The 18,752-nt window shown below is 38.3% G+C and overlaps 2 protein-coding genes across 2 annotated transcripts; one reads left to right on the top strand and one right to left on the bottom strand.

Moving 5' to 3' along the window:
- The first annotated feature begins 10,266 nt into the window (after window positions 1-10,266).
- On the top strand, window positions 10,267-13,601 carry LOC125475291 (pre-mRNA-splicing factor CWC25 homolog). Its single transcript, XM_048580000.1, has 4 exons — window positions 10,267-10,626; window positions 10,753-10,879; window positions 11,000-11,170; window positions 12,318-13,601. Exons 1-4 carry the CDS (start codon window positions 10,439-10,441, stop codon window positions 13,404-13,406), a joined length of 1,575 nt encoding a protein of 524 aa, XP_048435957.1. The 5' UTR covers window positions 10,267-10,438; the 3' UTR covers window positions 13,407-13,601.
- A 66-nt stretch (window positions 13,602-13,667) lies between these two features.
- Window positions 13,668-18,650, bottom strand: LOC125475290 (the record flags this gene model as incomplete). The annotated part of the gene is made up of 12 exons (XM_048579999.1): window positions 13,668-13,949; window positions 14,730-14,913; window positions 15,260-15,355; window positions 15,979-16,034; window positions 16,621-16,837; window positions 16,953-17,032; window positions 17,203-17,298; window positions 17,757-17,821; window positions 17,925-18,026; window positions 18,153-18,216; window positions 18,299-18,401; window positions 18,484-18,650. Coding segments are annotated over 12 exons (1,353 nt in total), but the record flags the coding sequence as incomplete, so codon positions are not given.
- Between the last annotated feature and the right edge of the window lie 102 nt (window positions 18,651-18,752).

Below are 18,752 nucleotides of genomic sequence, written 5' to 3'. Positions count from 1 at the left end.
GTTAGGGAGAGTGAGAGTGTGAGTGTGTGGCCCAACACATGCCAACACAACACAAAACAACCAATAAACGTAACGAAAACAAACTAAGGGCAAAGTAGTCTTTTCACACGTACGTTTTTGATATTTTCGGGACGGGCTGTCACACAAGAACCCGGTTTGTATAGTGGGTACGAATCGTGTCTCACCATCAATGTTCGTTAACGTTCTGCAAAATAAGGTTTCATTTTGCAAATACAAAAACGGTGAAAATGCGTTGACAAACTATTTTGTGAAAATAAACTTAAAAAACAAAAAACTCATAAAATAATGTTTAGCCAAATTCTATAAAACATGAAATTAATGTTTTCTTTGTTTTTCAAAAATAGTTTCTAAAATAATAAAAAATAAAAGGTACACTATGAAAAAAGTTTGAGTTTTAACAAAAAAATCATATATGTCACTATGCTATAACTACCTCTACCGTTTCACCGTTGGGGCCACCACCACTACAATTATTATCACCACCACCTCTCACCACCATCATCACATTCTTCAACCCATTACCATCACCTCCACATTCTCTGCCACCATCATTCCCACCACCTCTCAACCACCATTTTCAAAACCATTGTTAACACAACCATTATTTGCCACCACCATTATGTCGTCATTGCCATGTACTTCATTTTTTTTTTTTTTGGTTTTTTTTTTTCTGTTCAAAATAAAAAAAAACAACAACAACAACAACAACAAAGTATAGGGCAAGGGCCACCATTACTTCGTTGTTGTCACCACCTAAATCCCACCAATACAACCACCTCTATTGTTGTTTGTCACCACTACAAGAAAGGATCCTCGCCGGATCCTCTTTGTGAGGATCTCTGGGATCCTACAATCACATCCGTTCATCGTATATCGTGAGGTTAGTTTTCGTCAGATACTGTTTATATTCAATTTTAAATAAAAAAATTTACAATAATTTTTAACCGCACGATGTACGATGGATGGATGTGATTTGAGGATCCCTGGAATCCTCACAAATAGGATCCTCATTCCACCACTACTACCAAAGACGAATTTATATATATATATATATATATTTAGTATCAGAGTAGGTTGTCTCATGTGTGAAGCCAAATGGCCACATACGCTCCACGTTACCCCAACTGTGTTGTTGTTGACCTAAAAACTACCAAATATATGTGGCGCGCAGACCGATTAATTAATAAGCTAACTATGTCATTCGGTTGTGTGCGGGGCGTGCCAACTCATTGGTCGAGCTTGGTCGGGGAGTAAAATGTGTAAATGTTGCGTTGAGCGCACTGCTGACTTCTTGATCTTATGACTGCGGCTGAGGAAGGAACACGTCTCGGCCCTCGGGTTCTAGAGCCTGAAGACAAGGCTGGTAGTTTTGCGAAGTTCAATATCAAATTTGGCTTTCAATGTGCCGAATATAGGAACCTGGTAACACCTTACTTCGCCGAGAAGGTTGATGAGATGACCTCTACCAACAAGGACTCGAAAATCCTTGTCGATCGAGACTTGGATAGGTAATTAGTCGGCCAAGAAGTAGTGTTGTTTATCCAAACTTAAGGTACTCCTTGATCAGCTGATTCTACGGCTCCAGTGCTGTTTATCCAAACTGAAGATGTCGTCAGTTGCCTTCACAGTTCTGTTTATTCAAACTGAAGATGCGTTGAGCGGGAAAAAGAAAATAAAAATCTCAAGGTTGTTGAGAGGTTTCGCGTAGAGCGAGAGTTTGTGCAGGGCAGTTTGTGTGTTGAATTGGATGGGCTTTCCATGTTGCAGATCATCTTATATGTATAGCAGTGAAGTCTTCTTCATACTCTTTAGCTGCGACCTACCAATACGTTTTCCAAATTGCACCCGTCTCTCTGTGATGCTATCGGAATATTCTTGATATACCACCAGTGACCAAACCAAATCCCTTTTGATGTCCTTGTGAACTTAAATTTCTTGATAGAAATTCAACGCGTGTGTCGAGCCCCATAACATAGCCTTCTATTAATATTAAAACAACTAATCCAGCCATGTTAACTAAATCCACACACTTCAACATGCAAAGCTAATTGCAAGCAGATTGCAATATCACCTCACTTGTCTTTATCACATCACATTATTTTTTACTTCATCATTATCCCATGCATGCATTAAGATCATGCATCCTAACAATTCTGATCAAACCCGTGCTGCTCCAATCCGATGACAAGAGTCCCAATCCCATTTGAACTACACCGCTTGCTTGGAGATATAATGCTAGTATAATTCTGTCTTCTAATAATTATTATGATAAAAAATCATAATATTATCCTTTAACAAAATTATCTTCACTTTTCTATCTAACGGTGTGGAGCTATGCTCACTCAACAACCTTGATTACACGGGCCGATGGTGTAAAATTGGGTCCAAACATTGCCCCCCAGTTTCCTTAAGCTTCGACTCGCAAGCCAAATGGTTAAGGAAATTAATCGTTTGTAGCCAGCAAGATTGCGTCGTATTGCCGAAAAAGAAATTTTGTTCCCCAGATAAAATCACCTATGTTCTACCAGCATCGTGGTTTCTCTTTGCTGCCTTCATTCTCTATACAAGGCTTTGCTCCCATTGTTTAAATGGTACCTGGGCATTTACTGATTCATTGGCCACAAGGCCAAATAAAGAGAGGCTATGACGCAGCCATATGATGGTCGTGGCCATGAAAGTCAAACCCCATGGAAATCAATTCATAGAACCTGAATATAAAGCGACGTTTGACCGAAGTTGAGTTTCCACCGAACGAATGCCACCGAAGGTCATTACTATGTAATCTCAAGCTTTTGGACAGACCATATCCCACCAAAGTGAAGGAAGATTTGTGAAAAACATGTTCATTTAAGCAACATCAATAGCATGCAATTAACAATTAAAGGCGGAATCATGCTTGTATGCACTTAAAACAAAACATTTACCCATGAAATTCAAAGCCTAGTAGATAGGTGAACCAAGACTCAACTCAAAACAAAGTGAGTTGAGAAATCAATACCTTTGTAGATTCCTCTTTGCATAAGCAAAGGCTAATCACCCAAAGAGAGGGCCTTCATTCCTTGCATCTTAGATCCATGGATTTGGATGGATGAAAAGGTTTCTCCAAGTTCCCAAAATTGAGAACCTCTAATGATTCATCACCAAGGCATAATGAAGAAGAAATGAGTGACCTTGGAGGAGTTTGATTGCTAGATGATTCCTCCAAGGTGGCCGAAATTTTTGAAAGAAAGGAGAGCTTGTGTTCTCATCCTTTCCCCAAAAATAACCCTTAGTAAATTTTAGGCTATAAAGTCCTTTATATAGTCCCTTCAAATAAGTGACCTAATGGACCAAAAGCCGTATTCTTTTACACATGGCCGGCCTATAGGTTTATTGGGCTTTTAAGCCCTTTGTTTTATTCAAGTTGTCATACAACTTGAGTTAATGGGCTTGACATTCAAATCCCATTGGGCCTTGCGGCCCAAAACTAACCCGAGGTCTTTAACGAACTTATTCGTTTGATTAATTAACATATTAATTAATCCTAGCCTTAGATTAATAATTAAACCATTTAATTATTCTTACTCATCTCCGTTGTTTCTTCAAACTCTACCTTACTCGGTGAACGATCCATTAGGTTCCTTTTAGCAAGGCAGTGGGCGATTAAAAACTCTTTCTAATCGATTGTGAATTGAAACTTACTTTCAATTCTCCCGTTAATGATTATACATGTTTAGGGCTTCCACAAACCATGGTTAACGCCTAGCAGCATGTCATGGTTACCCAAGCTAATCAGAAGAGGTGGAGAACCTATTCAGTTTTAGGATTACAAATGCAATACGGTCTTTCTCTAATACAATACTCTTGACCACATTGTTTGGTTTGATAGTTTATTCATGTCTACTATCCAATGTGAATCTTGTACTTATATGATTACCTTGAATGTGATCTGGAACACATTCCAACATCTCATTCATACTCTGGCCAAAGATTCTAAATCATATCATAGAGTATTCTCCCTCAAACAGTTTGAAGGTTAGAGATCCCTTGTTGCGCATTCACTTGCCTCCATGGCTAAGTGGCTTAACCCCGACGATGCCGTGGACACCCTGATAGAGTGACTTTGACATAATCAAAGATCAAGTACCTAACCACAAGACAGCTGTGATGCCTCAGGTCAAAGGACTACTTTGCATTATCCCAACCATGAGTTCTCATGTGACATGAATATGAGAACTCTTCGTTGATCGTGTTCAGTGAACTCATTCTCTATTGAGCACCTACGTACTTGTCTTGATGTCACACACAACAATGACTCGAGACTAGTCACTCTCCCTGAGAGAAGACATAGCACGTACTGATCTTAGCGGACTGTCAATGCCCAATTGACAATCCTATGATCAGGAACGTTTAGGATGTGTCAACGAAAGAATGGTCTCATGAATCTAACTTCTTTAGATCGCATTCTTCCAATCACATATTCCTTGGACTTATCGTTTAAGCATATAACATTTATATGAGACGGCTCAAACAATAATGTTTGCCCTTAATATTAAACTAGATTAGTTTAACATGTGAAATGTCCATAAAGTATCATCATATGATTGGTTTTAGGGCACATTTCCAACACAAAGGCCATTCGGTGAAAGCCCATTTAGTTGTCAACTTCATCCCAAAACCCATCACCGAGGTGAAATGTGAAATCCCTAGTCATGAAACACATATTGGCATTATGCATCTGAACATGATTTGATTCTTCAAGAAGTCCACAAAACATGCATTCTAACCCTTATGAAGCTCCGTTTCAAATTCCACCGAGTATGCAACTAATATTTGCTTCACCGAGTACAAATGTAACTCGGCGAAAACAAATTGCCAAGCTACTTGTTGATCCTAAAAATTACAAAGCCTATGTGGCACGCAGGCCGAGTAACTAATGAGCTAACTACATTTTTCGGTTGATGCGGGGCGTGCCAACTCGTTGGCCGAGGAGTAAAATTTGTTGATGTTGCGTTGAGCACGTTGCTAACTTCTTGATCTTGCGACTGCGGCCGAGGAAGGAACACGTCTCGGCTTTCGGGTTCTCGAGCCTAAAGACAAGGCTGCTAGTTCTGCGAAGTTCAATATCAAATTCGGCTCTCAGGGTGCCGAATGTAGTAACCTGGTAACACCTCACTTCGCCGAGAAGGCTAATGAGATGACCTCTGCCAATAAGGATTCAAAAATCCTTCTCGACCGAGACTTGGATAAATAACCAGTCGACCTTGACGCAGTGTTGTTTATCCAAACTGAAGGTGCTTCGCGACCGGCTGATTCTACGGCAACAGTGCTGTTTATCTAAACTGAAGATGTTCACCGGTTGCCTTCACAGTGCTGTTTATCCAAACTGAAGATGTGTCAGCGGAAAAAGAAAATAAAAAATCTCAAGATGTTTGAGAGGTTTTGCGCAGGGCAATTGTGTGTTGAATTGGAGGTCCCTCGAATGTCCTCTGCCGCTTTGTATTTATAGGAACGTGCCTTGATGAACACGCTGTGAATTTGTTGCCGTGACTTAGGAGTATCCAATCGGACTAAATAATATTCCTATGAATATTATTCCAAAGGGGCAACACACTTTGATAACTGTCGTCCACCTATGATAACCATGCAATCATATCAATTTACAAGCACATGGAACTCTTCCATAGCATTTTAAATAACCATGCAATGTTTAGACCCATATTCACGTCCAAGTGCATGCATTTGGAATTACCATTCCAGATAATCTTCATTAAACTTCCACGTGGAGACCATAAAAAGCTCATTTTTTCATGCCGTTGATGCGAGAATTAACTTGACACACAAATTAAACCCTATGGATGACAATTGTAGTATATGAGCAAATAGGGATCGTTCTAGACCGGGGATTAACTAGGGATGCTAATCAATGTGAAATTGACTCAAAAACATAAAGGCAATATTTAGAACACTAAACTAGACTTAATGAATGCAAACCTAAAATTTAAAACACTCAAACAAACTAAAAGACTCAAAACAGCACAAACACACTCAAATCTGCCTAAAAACCACTTTCTGGGCAGTTTTGAGTACAAACACAAATTTGGACGAAATTAAGTTGTAACTTGACTCAAGACTCTTAAAAACACAAACTAAATGTATTTCTAACTAATCTAACACTTTAAAATAAATGGGGGATTGGTTTTGACGAATTTAAAATTAAAACAGAAACTTGGAAACAAAACAGATTCTAAAACCGATTTTGATGAAATAGAATGATGAGAAACTAGTTAGAGGGTTCCTTATCCACACATGAACATATGCATATAATTTGATTCCTAGTTATGACTTCAACAAACGATGAATGACAATGCTCCAAGTTAATTAGGTCCGCTTAAATTAACTTTCAGATTTCCCTAGATTCATTGGATTGAATGGAATACGCATTACAACCAAATTATTCCTAATCAAAGTCCCTAACTATGGAATACGCATGATAGAGACATTCAACAAAGATCATTAAGTTCAACGGAAATCATAAACATCGACTAGGCATTCATAACTATGGAATACGCATGTTAATCCAGCCTAGGGTTTACTAAACACAATCGTGACTAGCGATTTTTACTACTCATGAATATAAGTTCATAACGATTAGGTGAAATTCCCTTATATCCTAGCATCAAGTTTAGTCATGCAAATTAAGTGTCGACCCTCAACCCACATACATAAACAAGTTCTTAAACAAAACAGAAAAGTAAACCACATCTAAAGTTCATGAATTCATAACTGGAGTAAATCAAATCATAATCAACATATGTCCATGGCTTCAAATTCGCCTCTAACTAAAAAGAAATTAGTTCCACATGTTTAACATAATTGAACAACAAGTTAAATTAAACATGAAAACAGAAACAAGAGAAGAAAGAACTCCAAACACTCCAATAGTTGCAGATCGCATGTGCAAGGTTTCTTCCTTCCTTTGGACTGCACGGCACTACTCCTCCTCTCCTTCAATGGTGGCGGCACAAGGTGGTTATGGTGGTGGGAAGGTGCGGCTATGGTGGATGAATGGTTGCTTGGATGGAAGGTTGCGGCAAAGGTGGTAAAAGTGGCTGGAATTGTGTTTTTGGGATTTTAGGATGTGTAGAATAGTGTGGCTGGATGAATGGACGAAAATTGGGTGAATGAGTGATCCCCCCTAGTGCCTTGCTGCAAAGCCTTATTTATAGGGCTAGGAAAGGTAGGAGACAAGGTAGGACGGCTAGGACAAGGTAGGAGACAAGGTAGGACGGCTAGGACAAGGTAGAACGGCTAGGAGACAAGGTAGGACGGCTAGGACAAGGTAGGAGACAAGGTAGGACGGCTAAGACAAGGTAGGACGGCTAGGAGACAAGGTAGGAATTAGGCACCATGTGTGAATAGATAAAGCCTTCTAGAAATAAGGTTTTTAGGCCCCCTTGCAGCTCCCTAACTGAATTCAAGCCTTCAAATTCGTCCATCCTCATGCCTCCATGCTTGCACTATCCAATCTTGGCCCAAAAATGCTCTAGAATGCTCCAAATTGCTTTTTTTTGCATACTTTGACACTAAAACCTGAAATTGCACGAAAATAACTTTAAACACTATAATTAACATAGTTTAGCTAATTAAATGCAAGAAAACAAGTTAACTAAGTCGTATAAATACGCTCCTATCAGCCGTCTCATCCATGCAAACCATTTGCAAATCAAATGTCACGATGTGATCCTGATCACCATCATCCACCTACTGCATCATTTCACCTTTATCTAATGCAAGCATTGATTTTAAATGAAATTAATTCCTTCATAATTTGTATTGCCGCATGAGTCGTACAAACATCCCAAACCCGTTTGAACTGTTCCTCCAAGTTGGGAATATGATTTGCCTCATCACTTATCTTTAAACAACCAGCTGGATATAGCTAATATTAGGCTTAGATAATCTAATATATATTAAGAGATAATATTATGATTAAAACCACAATATTATCCCTCAATAGTAATTAAAAATCATCTCAACCACTTTATCATCCAACGGTCTAAAACTCTACTCATCCAACGACCATGATTGCTTAAGCTGATGATGTAAAATCGGATCCAAACACTACTCCAAAATTTCCTATAGCTCACTAGCTCGCGGTTTGTACCAAACAACAATGGCACAAGAGTCATTCGCCAGCAACAAAATCAACTTTTTCAATTCAAGCCTCGTTCTACTCGGCAAAGACTTGTCCGCAGAGCTCAGTGAGAAAAAAATATCTCGACTATGAAAAAAAAACCACTTCACTTCATTTGGTAAGTCTTCGACCGCCGAGCTCGATTGGCACCCTCAATGGAATCACAACATATATATATCGAAATCCCCTCATTTGTCCTTATCAGCAGTCAAACTCAAAGACGAGGCCGATCCTTTCTGACTAATTTTTGAGAAAACTCCATTTTCAAGCAGGCTTTCAGTGGCACGGACTCCAAAGCCAACCTCAATTTTCTTTATTCAGCCAAATCTCCGTTGTGGGGATCCCAGCCAAATTGCGAAAACACCACTAGACCACGAGGCCTTGTTGAATTAGGCAAACAGCAAGGCATCAAATATTCTTCTTCGGCGAGGGTTAAAAATGAATAAGCCTCACGCCCAGTTCAGCGATTTCCACTTATTGCATCTACTATCAACAAATAAGCATGGTATTTTCTCGGTCGAGAAGTACACAAGACCAAAAATATTGTCGAGATCGACGAACACCCATCAAGTCACGAACACACATCAAGCTTTTCATTTGTCTTCTTTTTGAGGCGGCGCATCAAAAACCATGACCACTGAGTCATCTCTGTTTTTTTTTTTTTTTCTATTGAAGATCGGAGCCACAAAACCACTTTGGCTAGACTTTACTGTTGATACGACATGCGTGGGAACATTATCATTTATTCTTGCTGATGATCACCTCAACAACAACAGCGAAATAGATACTGAGTGTCGAGCAGATTTTTGACACACAAATAGGGTTGGCGAAAAACATATGGCCGAGAAAAAACAGCAAAACCATCACCAAATAACAATCATTCGACAGATCCCAGCCATCAAACCTCGTGTCCTTCATTGAATTAAACATGCAACAACGCAGCAAATAATCTCTCTCGACGAGGTTTAAAAGGAAAACTTGATCGCCAATTATACCAATGTTGCCCCCTTATTTTTTTATGCATCAACCTAAAAGGCTGAATGGTTAAGAAAGTAATTTTTCTTTTTTTTAGCAAAAGAAAATGAAAATGGCCGAACCAGGAGGAGGCCAATGATGCTTTATTCCAAGTCGAGATCTTTTTATATCAAATTTTCAATCAGATTTTGCATCGAGCCAAATAAAAAATGATTGAATCTTTTTGACTTGGCGAAATATTTTTCATTTTCGGCTGCCAAATGCATTGAAAAATTGAGCCCCCTGAGCATAATTATTTCACCAATTTCGGCTTTCAACTCGAACAACTTCGCCAAATGGGTTTTCTCCATGTTGACTTTATGGCCAATAACCATATCGACTGTCATGGTTTCGACGTCTAAGGTCACGTCTCCAATTACCATATCAATTGATGTGGTTTTTTCATCTGAAGTTGTGTATCGGCCATGTTCGTCATTGAAACACTCTTTTGACGAATCATTTTCTGAGTTGATTTTTGACTCAGAAACTTGAACTTTTTCTTTTAGGCCTACTAAACTTTCAATCTCGACCGAAAAAATGGGTGGCATAACATTTTCTTCGCGGCCGACAATGTAAAATCAAGTCCAAACAGTTGTCCACGTGTTAGGCTTGAAAGTTCATCACATGTGAGAAAGCGTGTTGAGAATGAGTCTCACATTGATGAAAAAATAGACTTTAGAATGACTTATAAAATGTTAGATTACTCTCCATATTACCAATTAGTTTTATGACAGAAGCTCAACTATATGTAATTGCATTTAAGATAATATTTGGAGCGCGTTTTCAATGTTTTCATTCTAATACTTTATTTTCAGATTAAACTATCTGGCACATTTTCATATCTTAAAAATGTAAAAATCATTTTGTATTACACGGTTCTTCAAAAATTATTTTCTAAAATGTTACACGTGTCACAAAGTAGAACGTAAGGAGTAAATGAAATTTCATGTAAAATACATGTGTCATAGTGTAATATTTGGAGTTCTAGTTTTGTTTTTATTCCTTCAAACTGTAGAATTTCATTCATCATAGGGCCAAATACAAATTTGGAACAATAATAACCGGGGTTCTGGAAAAAATAAAAAGATCTATATCTTCTCCAAAACACATACGGCAACGAGAAGGGTGAGGCACAAGAAAGATTGATTGCGAGTGTGGGAGTTAGAAATTTTATCATTTCAAAGAAATTGAATCAGCCGCCGCCTCCTCCTCCCCTGCAGAAGAAGAATGGCGTTGAAATTCTTGAACAAGAAGGGATGGCACACAGGCAGCCTTCGGAACATCGAGAACGTCTGGAAGGCGGAGCAGAAGCGCGACGCCGAAGACAAGAAGTTGGACGAGCTCCGCAAACAGATCGTCGAGGAGCGCGAGCGTTCCGAGTTCCGCCTTCTCCAGGTGCAAGCCGGCCTCGTCCCGTAAGCAATTCCATTCTCTTTCTTCCTTCTTTCAGTTTTCTTTTAGGGTTAGGGTTTTTGTTTTTTTTTTTTTTTTAATTGCCCGAGTTAATTCTCTAATCAACTGCGATTGATTGTTAATTGCAGAAAGCAAGAGCGATTAGAGTTCTTATACGATTCCGGATTGTCCGTTGGGCGCCCTGGCGGCTCCGATGCTTTTAACTTACCCAAGCCCGAAGACCCGCCTTCCTCCTCTACGTCCGCCCCCGCCAAGGTATAATGATATTTCAAGTCTTTAAGTTCCCAATTGTATGCATCTATCTTCTGTAATGCACCGCAATTACATAGTCGCGTTCTCTATTGATCCTTTGTTCGTCTGTGACTACTGATTCAGGAGCAGCAGCCAACCGCGCCGGGAGCTCTCTTTGAAGAAAAGCCCCAATCTGCCAACGACGCTTGGAGGAAGCTCCACTCGGATCCTTTGCTTATGATCCGGCAGCGCGAGCAGGAAGCCCTTTCTCGTATTAAAAACAATCCTGTCCAGATGGCCATGATTCGCAAATCTGTAAGTTCTAATTTTTATTTTTACCAGTAGTTTTCTTTTCTTTTCTAACCAACAATAGATTAGATTAGTTATTATGTTAGACAAAGTAATTATAAATGAATTGATGATTTGAAAGTGTCCAAATTACATAAAATTCTGCCTCTCTCAATACAAACAACAAAACTGTAGATGTAAAATTTAGTCGTCAATGCTATTTTGGTTCGATGCTGAGGTTTTAGGGCCTAAGAGAGAGAATGTAAATACAATATGTAAGTGTATTGGTTCTACCCCTACTAACATCGAGGTCTTTTGTGATAAAACGTAACACCTAACAATATATGGTTAAGTTGGGATAGTATCAGGGTAGTTAGGGAGGGCCATTGGCCCGTCTCTCTGAATATCTGACATGGTATCAGAGTGGGTTTTGATTGTGGGTCCTATGGGTTTGTGCCATGCCCAAGTTACCAGGTTTAATGCAACATTGTACGTGTCGTGTCCGAGTTATCGGGTTTAATAGAACACCATGCTTCCGTGCTTGATGTTTGATGTGGGATTGGTTGCATGTGTGGCCCACTATTTCATCTAGGATTATGATTACATTACTTTTTCGAGTGGGATTACGATTACTGTCCTATTGTGCTATGTGGTTAGATTATTATAAAAAGGGGCTTTGTAACTCAATATAGACTGGTTTGAATGATTAAGCAAGCAGCCTTTTCTCTTCCTGCGATCTTCTCCTACTAATTCTTCTTTTCCTACCTCTCTTTTCTGCCTTCTAATTACAAAACCCTAGAATCCGATACTGGTTCTACATCACTATAGCTAGCCTTCTATTCAGAGGAAGTCATTTTTGTCCTTTGGATTATGCTCTTGGTAGGTCTACAAGTCTTTGTTGTTTCCAATTTTTTTACTTGAGAAGATTATCTGTTCACAGGGCATGCGTTTCACCCCAGCAAACACTAGCAATTTATTACTGTGCCCATTTTGTGTCTTTTGCTATGTTTATCAGGGTTTTACGGATGCTTATGATTTGTTTAAGAGAAACATTCAAGCTACAATGTTTGAAACCTTGAAATAAGGGAAAAAAATGTCACGGCCTTTTAACACCAGATTTTATTTACAGCTGGTATGTTTATGCTGACCATATTTTTATTTTTTGCAATAAAAGGTAGATGCAAAGAAGCCCTCGGAGCAAGAAGATGACAAGAAGGAACCTCGTAAGAAGCGCCATCACACATCCAAGCACCGCAAGCACTCATCATCCAAACAAGCATCCAATTCAGAAAATGACACTGTTGAAGTGGAAAGGAGGAAGAGTAGTCATCGCAAGATATCAAAGTATGCTAATAATTCAGATTCCGAAGATGGATCACGTAAAATAGCACGTAGAAGTGAGAATCATGCAAAGCATTCAGATTCAGAAGATGAATCACATGACAAAGGACGTCGGAATGAGAAGAACCCTGTTAGGCATTCAGATTCCGCAGATGAATCACGTGACAGAGCATGGCGAAGTGAGAAGAACCATGTTAAACATTTAGATGCAAAAGACGAATCACATTACAGAGCAGGTCGAAGTGAGAAGAACCCAGTTAGGCGTTCAGATTTTGAACATGAATCACGTTACAGAGCACATCGAAGTGAGAAGAAGCGTGTTAATCATTCAGATTCCGAAGATGAATCACTTTACAAAACACGTCAAAGTGAGAAGAACCATGTTAAGAATTCAGATTCTGAAGATGAATCGGGTAGAAGAGCTCGTCGAAGTGAGAAGAACCATGTTAAGCATTCAGATTTTGAAGATGTGTCACGTGACAGAGCACATAGGGGTGAGAAGAATCACTCCATAAAAGTTGCCAGAGAGGATGGGCAAGGGGTTGTCAAGGGGAAAATTGACAGTTCGGACGTAGAAAAATATTCCGTGAAAGGTCGGAATGAACCACATTATAAGCGTAGGAATGGTGCTCCTAAACTTTCAGAAGAAGAGCGAGCTGCTAGGCTAAAGGAGATGCAAATGGATGCTGAGTTGCATGAAGAGCAAAGATGGAAACGACTGAAAAAGGCTGCGGAGAATGATGCCCAGGAAGCCACACGGGCTGGCAACTCCGGTGGTAGGAATTTCTTGGATGCTGTGCAAACTAGTGTTTATGGTGCCGAGAAGGGTGGAAGCTCAACAATTGAGGAGAGTGTACGTCGCCGAACACATTATTTGCAAGGCAGGCCTGAAGCAAGTGAGCGCAATGCTTTTCGACGCTAATGATGTTGTGTTTTGTTGTTCATCCATTTCCGTCGATCCAGGAATTCTTCACTTTTCTCGATTGGTTCTGTGTACGTTTCATGTACTAATAGTTAAATCCTTTCCTGTGTAATGTTATTTGTTGAAGCTGCATGAACATTTGTTACCTGAAACAAATTACCTTCTATGTCTATTTATTTTTTCTGTTACTTAAAACATTTGTTATGACAAACAATGGCATGAGTGGATTAAATGGTTAATTGTTAGGGAGAAGGGAATCGATGAGGATCGAACACGCACCATGGTGCATGCCTTTCGCCCCTGCGGTAAAGCGTCATATCCTATTTATCCCAAATAAGTTGAGGACAATTTTGGACACACAAAGACAATACTAAAATGTTGAAGTCCCAGAATTGACTACATGTCTGATAAGAATACAAGTCATTTATGAGAAGTCTCAGCATGGAGTTGTACGCGCATCTGCTCGACAAGTACTTTTGCAATTGCGTCCACAAAACTTGATAGGCTCTGCCGAATTTGCACACCCAAGGAATTCGCCAGTTCCTAAATCATCAAAACCATCAGAGATGACGCTACGAACCAAAAAAGAACACTAGAAAGCACAATGCAAAACTAGAGAAAATGCATAGATCCGACGATAGTAGAGACAATAAGAAGAATACACGACCTTTCTTCCGTATGAAAAATATGATAAAACTTGTGGGAAATCTGTTAACTTGTTTTTATGTAAATATAGTTTATGCTTTCATATACTTTTTATATAAGCTTCCAATTATTCCAAAGAAAACTAAAATTTTCTAAAGCTTAATCTAAGAAAAGACATGAAGTTCTTGGAGCTAACGAAAGACTAGGCACAACACCGGGCTCAACGGCATTCTAGGATTCATACAGCCGACTCCACTTAGTGGGACAAGGCTTTGTTGTTGTTGTTTAATCTCACTAGGCATGCTTGCAAGTTGCAACTCCCCTCAATTTGATGAAGTTACTCAAATTTACCCAGAGTCAAAATGCAACAGCATTGTAAACGATGAACTCAACATTTCTGTATTCTACCTTATCTGTTGTACATGTCTTCTTATTTTTGTTGTTTACATTTTTTTTAACACATACTACTTGCACATTTTGGGTTTTACCTGCTTAAAAATGAATCCACAATTTCAACTGTTTTGACTACTTTGCGGTCCGAGATGCAGATAACTCAAAGGTGGGCATACATATTATAACAAAATTGAAGTTAACTTAATAAGAAACTCCTGGATGAAACTTACACGTACCAGAAGGACACAGGGACCTAATATGAGAGATAAGGAGCCGTACACTGACCTCAACTTTGCACAGAAAACTTAAAGAAATTCCCTTTGAATGTTGATCAGAGCTCTTGAGATATATCAGTTTCAGTGGAGAACTTAGCAATGGCCAACCTTGTGGAACCTTAATGAATGCATCAACTTCTCCAACCACATGAACCACTATTGTCTCATCTCTATCCAAGTACTCCAACGAGTGTCTGCATGGAATAATGTTTGTGTCAAAACATTTGAAGATTTACTACTCTCTGGCTAATATTGTCTTAATTAAGGAAAGAGAAAGGCGAGCTAAAAAGAACAGATATAATCATTTGTAAAGCTAAAAACAATTTGGATTTCTTCACTTTTAATTTTTAAAACAGCTTTATTAACTCCCTCATCTCCCTCTCCTATCTCATTTGACTTTGAAAACAAACTAGAGAGAAGAACAAAAACATTACAAAACATTATTACAAAAAATCAGTGAAAACATTGAATTGAATTATGTCGGACACTATTTAGAGCATAAAACATACATGGACAAAATTGTTAAGGAATTAGTCTCACCTTGATTTATTTGCATTTTTTACCACTAGTCGCCTCATGGTGCATAGAACAATTCTATCTTGCACTTTTGTTACAAACCACTGCAATGAAGATTTACTGCAAAGTGGATTTCATGATTTGTATCAAATAACATGCTGGTTAATTTTGTTTTACAAAACCTCACCTTCTGGTGGGAAAGTAAATAGATATAAGGTTGTCTTATATTTATACTTACTAAGACAAATATTTAAATAAACCTTACATTTTCATTTCCATGTACAGCAGATAAATAAGAGTCAATGCAACAAGTATATCAAGATAGCTAAGGCAGCAACTACTATCCAGTCATTTGCTATGAAAAGAGAACACGCTTAAGACAAATATATATGTTATCAAAGACTAAATCAATTAAAACGTATAGAAAGAGAAATCTGTTCAAGAATATGTCTCGGCAATGTAAGGGTGTGTGTGTGTGTGTTGTGAATCGTGATCAGCTCCATAGTGTCAGCTGTCTGCCAGGTCCTGAATTGGAAAACCCTGTTCATGATAATATCTGATACTTTATTTTCCCGTCTAACCATCAAGATATCTTTATATGATCTGTAATTACTACATGCCATTTAATTATTGAAACACTAACAATTGCAATAGCGAAAAGAGAAACAACAGACACATAAACCATGACAACAAGAATGAAACAATGAAATGTTACAAAATCATAAGACAGATACTAAACAAACCTCAAAGACTTTGCAGCATCAAGAATATCATTTATGTACACATCATTTGGAAAAATCTGTACAAATTAAGGAGCATTAGCAATACATTTAAAAGATCTATAGTATAATGCCTATATTAAACCCAAGAGCATTAGCAATTCACTTAAAAGATCGACCAGGATGTAGCCCTTATATCAAATACAGGTATACCACCCTCAAAAAGTGTAGAAAAGGTGATACACAATGAACCGATGGCTGGTTTTTATGTACAAACTAGGGCAAAACTCCTAATATACAAAATTGTTGTATAGTGGAAGGGCATATCTTACAAGAGATAAGATACTGGGAAACTCTTGTAAATCCTATGTCTGCAGAAAAATTGGTCCGCAAAATTTCACAAAAACAATTGACAAGATGTTGACCACACAAACAACTAGTGAAAGCAAAGTGGTTGACTTTTTTAAAAGTTTAAAACTCAAGATATACTTCATGCTTACAAGGTTCATTATAATGGATCAAGCATGATTAGCTTTCTCAAAAAATTTTTAACATTATTAAGACCTATAATTGCTTTGATGTTAAAGTAATGCCTCTAATTATAAACGCTATTGAAAAACAATACTCATGAAGAAAATAAGTCGAGATAATCTCATGTTGCGATACCTCAACGTTCCTTAAATCCAGAGTCCCCTCCAGAAGTTCAATAAGTAGCTCATGATTCACATGAGAAGGCTCAATGGCATCGGCAATTTTTTGTTGGGGCAAAAGTTCTTCTTGCTTTGGAATGTATGTCCTAAGTGACAACCGAATACAGTTTTCCCCAAAAGAAATGACCTTAAGACCTGTAAATTCATCCTCAATCTTTTCTGTGTCATCAAGCCTACATCAATTAAACAAATCAACTAAGATATAAAAGAATAGTTCATAACTATATCATCATAAAATAAAAACACCACACATAATGCAAGGTAAGCAAGGACAGAGTGGCAAGTTACCATTTAAATTCACATTCTAAATCCTGTAAAGACTTCAAAATTTTACTGCTCTTCTCAATCTGGTTTTCAAGTTCAAGTACCTGCAAGTTAAACACATAACATCTTAAAATGGTGAAAGGGTAATGGAAATTTGTCAAATAAACCAACTCCTTACATAACAATCAAGACACAATCGCAAAAAGTCCGTATGTATAATAATCTAAGCACCCTAGAAGTAAACAGAATGATATTATAAGATGGTTAATGAAACCTCGAATTTGTCTGGATTCACCTTCATTTGATCCAACTGATCTTTCCTGTTTTTAATGTAATTTACATCTGCATCCCGCTTTTCTTTCTCCAGATCCTGCAAATGAGACACAGATATTCTCTTGAGAGACTTCATATGTGATTTCCAAATAGATTCAAAATTTCGCAAATTGTGGGAAGAAAGATATCGTATACATAAGCAGGATTAGTTGAGAAAAAGTGAGAAAAAGAAAGGGACTAAGAGAGAATCAACAAGATATCACAGAAAGCGTAAAGGCCTACAAGTTACAACACAGAAATCTGGGAACTTTGCACAACTGGAACACTGGTTAAAAAGGATTACACATAGTATTTCAATAAAGAGCTAAATAACAATATCATACAGTATGATAATTGTAATCCAATTCAACATGTATATCCACAGACTCACGAGGAAAAACAAATTATAGATCTCCATTCAAACTCATTTGTATCAACCAAATGGACTGGCACAACTTGTCATACAACCAAAGACTGAATCAAAGCATTAATAATGTTTCATCCACAGAACCCAACCTTTTTTGCAACAAAATCCAATGAACACTTCAACTGCGCAAGATCAATATCAAGTTGATGAAAATCTGCATATACAAAAAAAAAGGTCAAAAAAAGTAATAAACAAAGAAAACACCATACAAAAAGTCTCAATGCACATTGGCGTGCAACATCACACCGAATCTTCACCTTCCTCGTGCGTTTGAATAAGACCCTCGATTTCATTGGAGACCTTGGTGCTCTCAGCCTGCACAGAGTTGAGCTCCTGCTCGAAACGTCCCAAGTACGCTTCTACCAAAAAATTGGACAAATCACATTGTGCAGTAAGTTACAGTATCAAATGTCACAAACCCACTTACGAAAATTGACTGCCCAATAAAATTTAACACAAACACAGAGAGATTAAGGGTTAATTACCATAATCTTGATCCTCTAAGAGACCGACATCTGAACATTCCGACACTATCTGTTCAAGTCTGCGCTGCAGAATTATAAGGAGGGTGAGGGAAATTCGAAGAATGGTAGCAAATTGGACGAAAAAGTGGGCAAAATTTCGAGAAAACCTGGAGGAGGAGGCCGCAGTCTCTGAGTACATCTTGAGACTCTGAAGGATTTAATTCTGAGATATTATCTTGGTCGAGAACCTCTTCCAGCTCTCTCACTTGTCTACCAAATTAAACCACAATAATTCAGAAAATAAACAAAAAGGAAGAGAGAGAGAGAGAGAGAGAGAGAGAGAGAGAGAGACCTCCGAAGGGTGATAAGGTCGAGGGTTCTGAAGAAGAAATTGGATCTTCCATCTTCTTCTCTCTCGCTCTCGCTCCCGCCCTCTGCGTGCACAGAAATGGAGCTGCGAAATTCAAAATTTGAGAAGAGTAATTGCAAAATTGAAAAGCTGCGGATATTAACCGAAAAAAAAAAAAAAAGGGACGCCGCAAATTATGGGCTTAAGAAATTGGGCCGGATACTAGAAAGTTGGGCTTCATTATATTTATTGGATATGTGTATAAAAAATAC

This window comes from the organism of the source record quoted next, unplaced genomic scaffold (genome assembly GCF_019419815.1).
Source record: "Pyrus x bretschneideri cultivar Hongxiangsu unplaced genomic scaffold, Pyrus_bretschneideri_v1 Contig14, whole genome shotgun sequence".
In the NCBI taxonomy this organism is placed as follows: Eukaryota; Viridiplantae; Streptophyta; class Magnoliopsida; order Rosales; family Rosaceae; genus Pyrus; species Pyrus x bretschneideri.
The sequence above is the reverse complement of the archived record's forward strand: the minus strand, read 5'-3'. Positions and strand labels throughout refer to the sequence as shown.

Excerpts from the sequence above, each read along its gene's own strand:
- LOC125475291 (XM_048580000.1), top strand. The coding sequence starts at position 10,439 with ATGGCGTTGAAATTCTTGAACAAGAAGGGATGGCACACAGGCAGCCTT. Across the intron at positions 10,880-10,999 it reads CTACGTCCGCCCCCGCCAAG|GAGCAGCAGCCAACCGCGCC; the intron begins GTATAATGATAT and ends CTACTGATTCAG. Across the intron at positions 11,171-12,317 it reads TGGCCATGATTCGCAAATCT|GTAGATGCAAAGAAGCCCTC; the intron begins GTAAGTTCTAAT and ends TTGCAATAAAAG.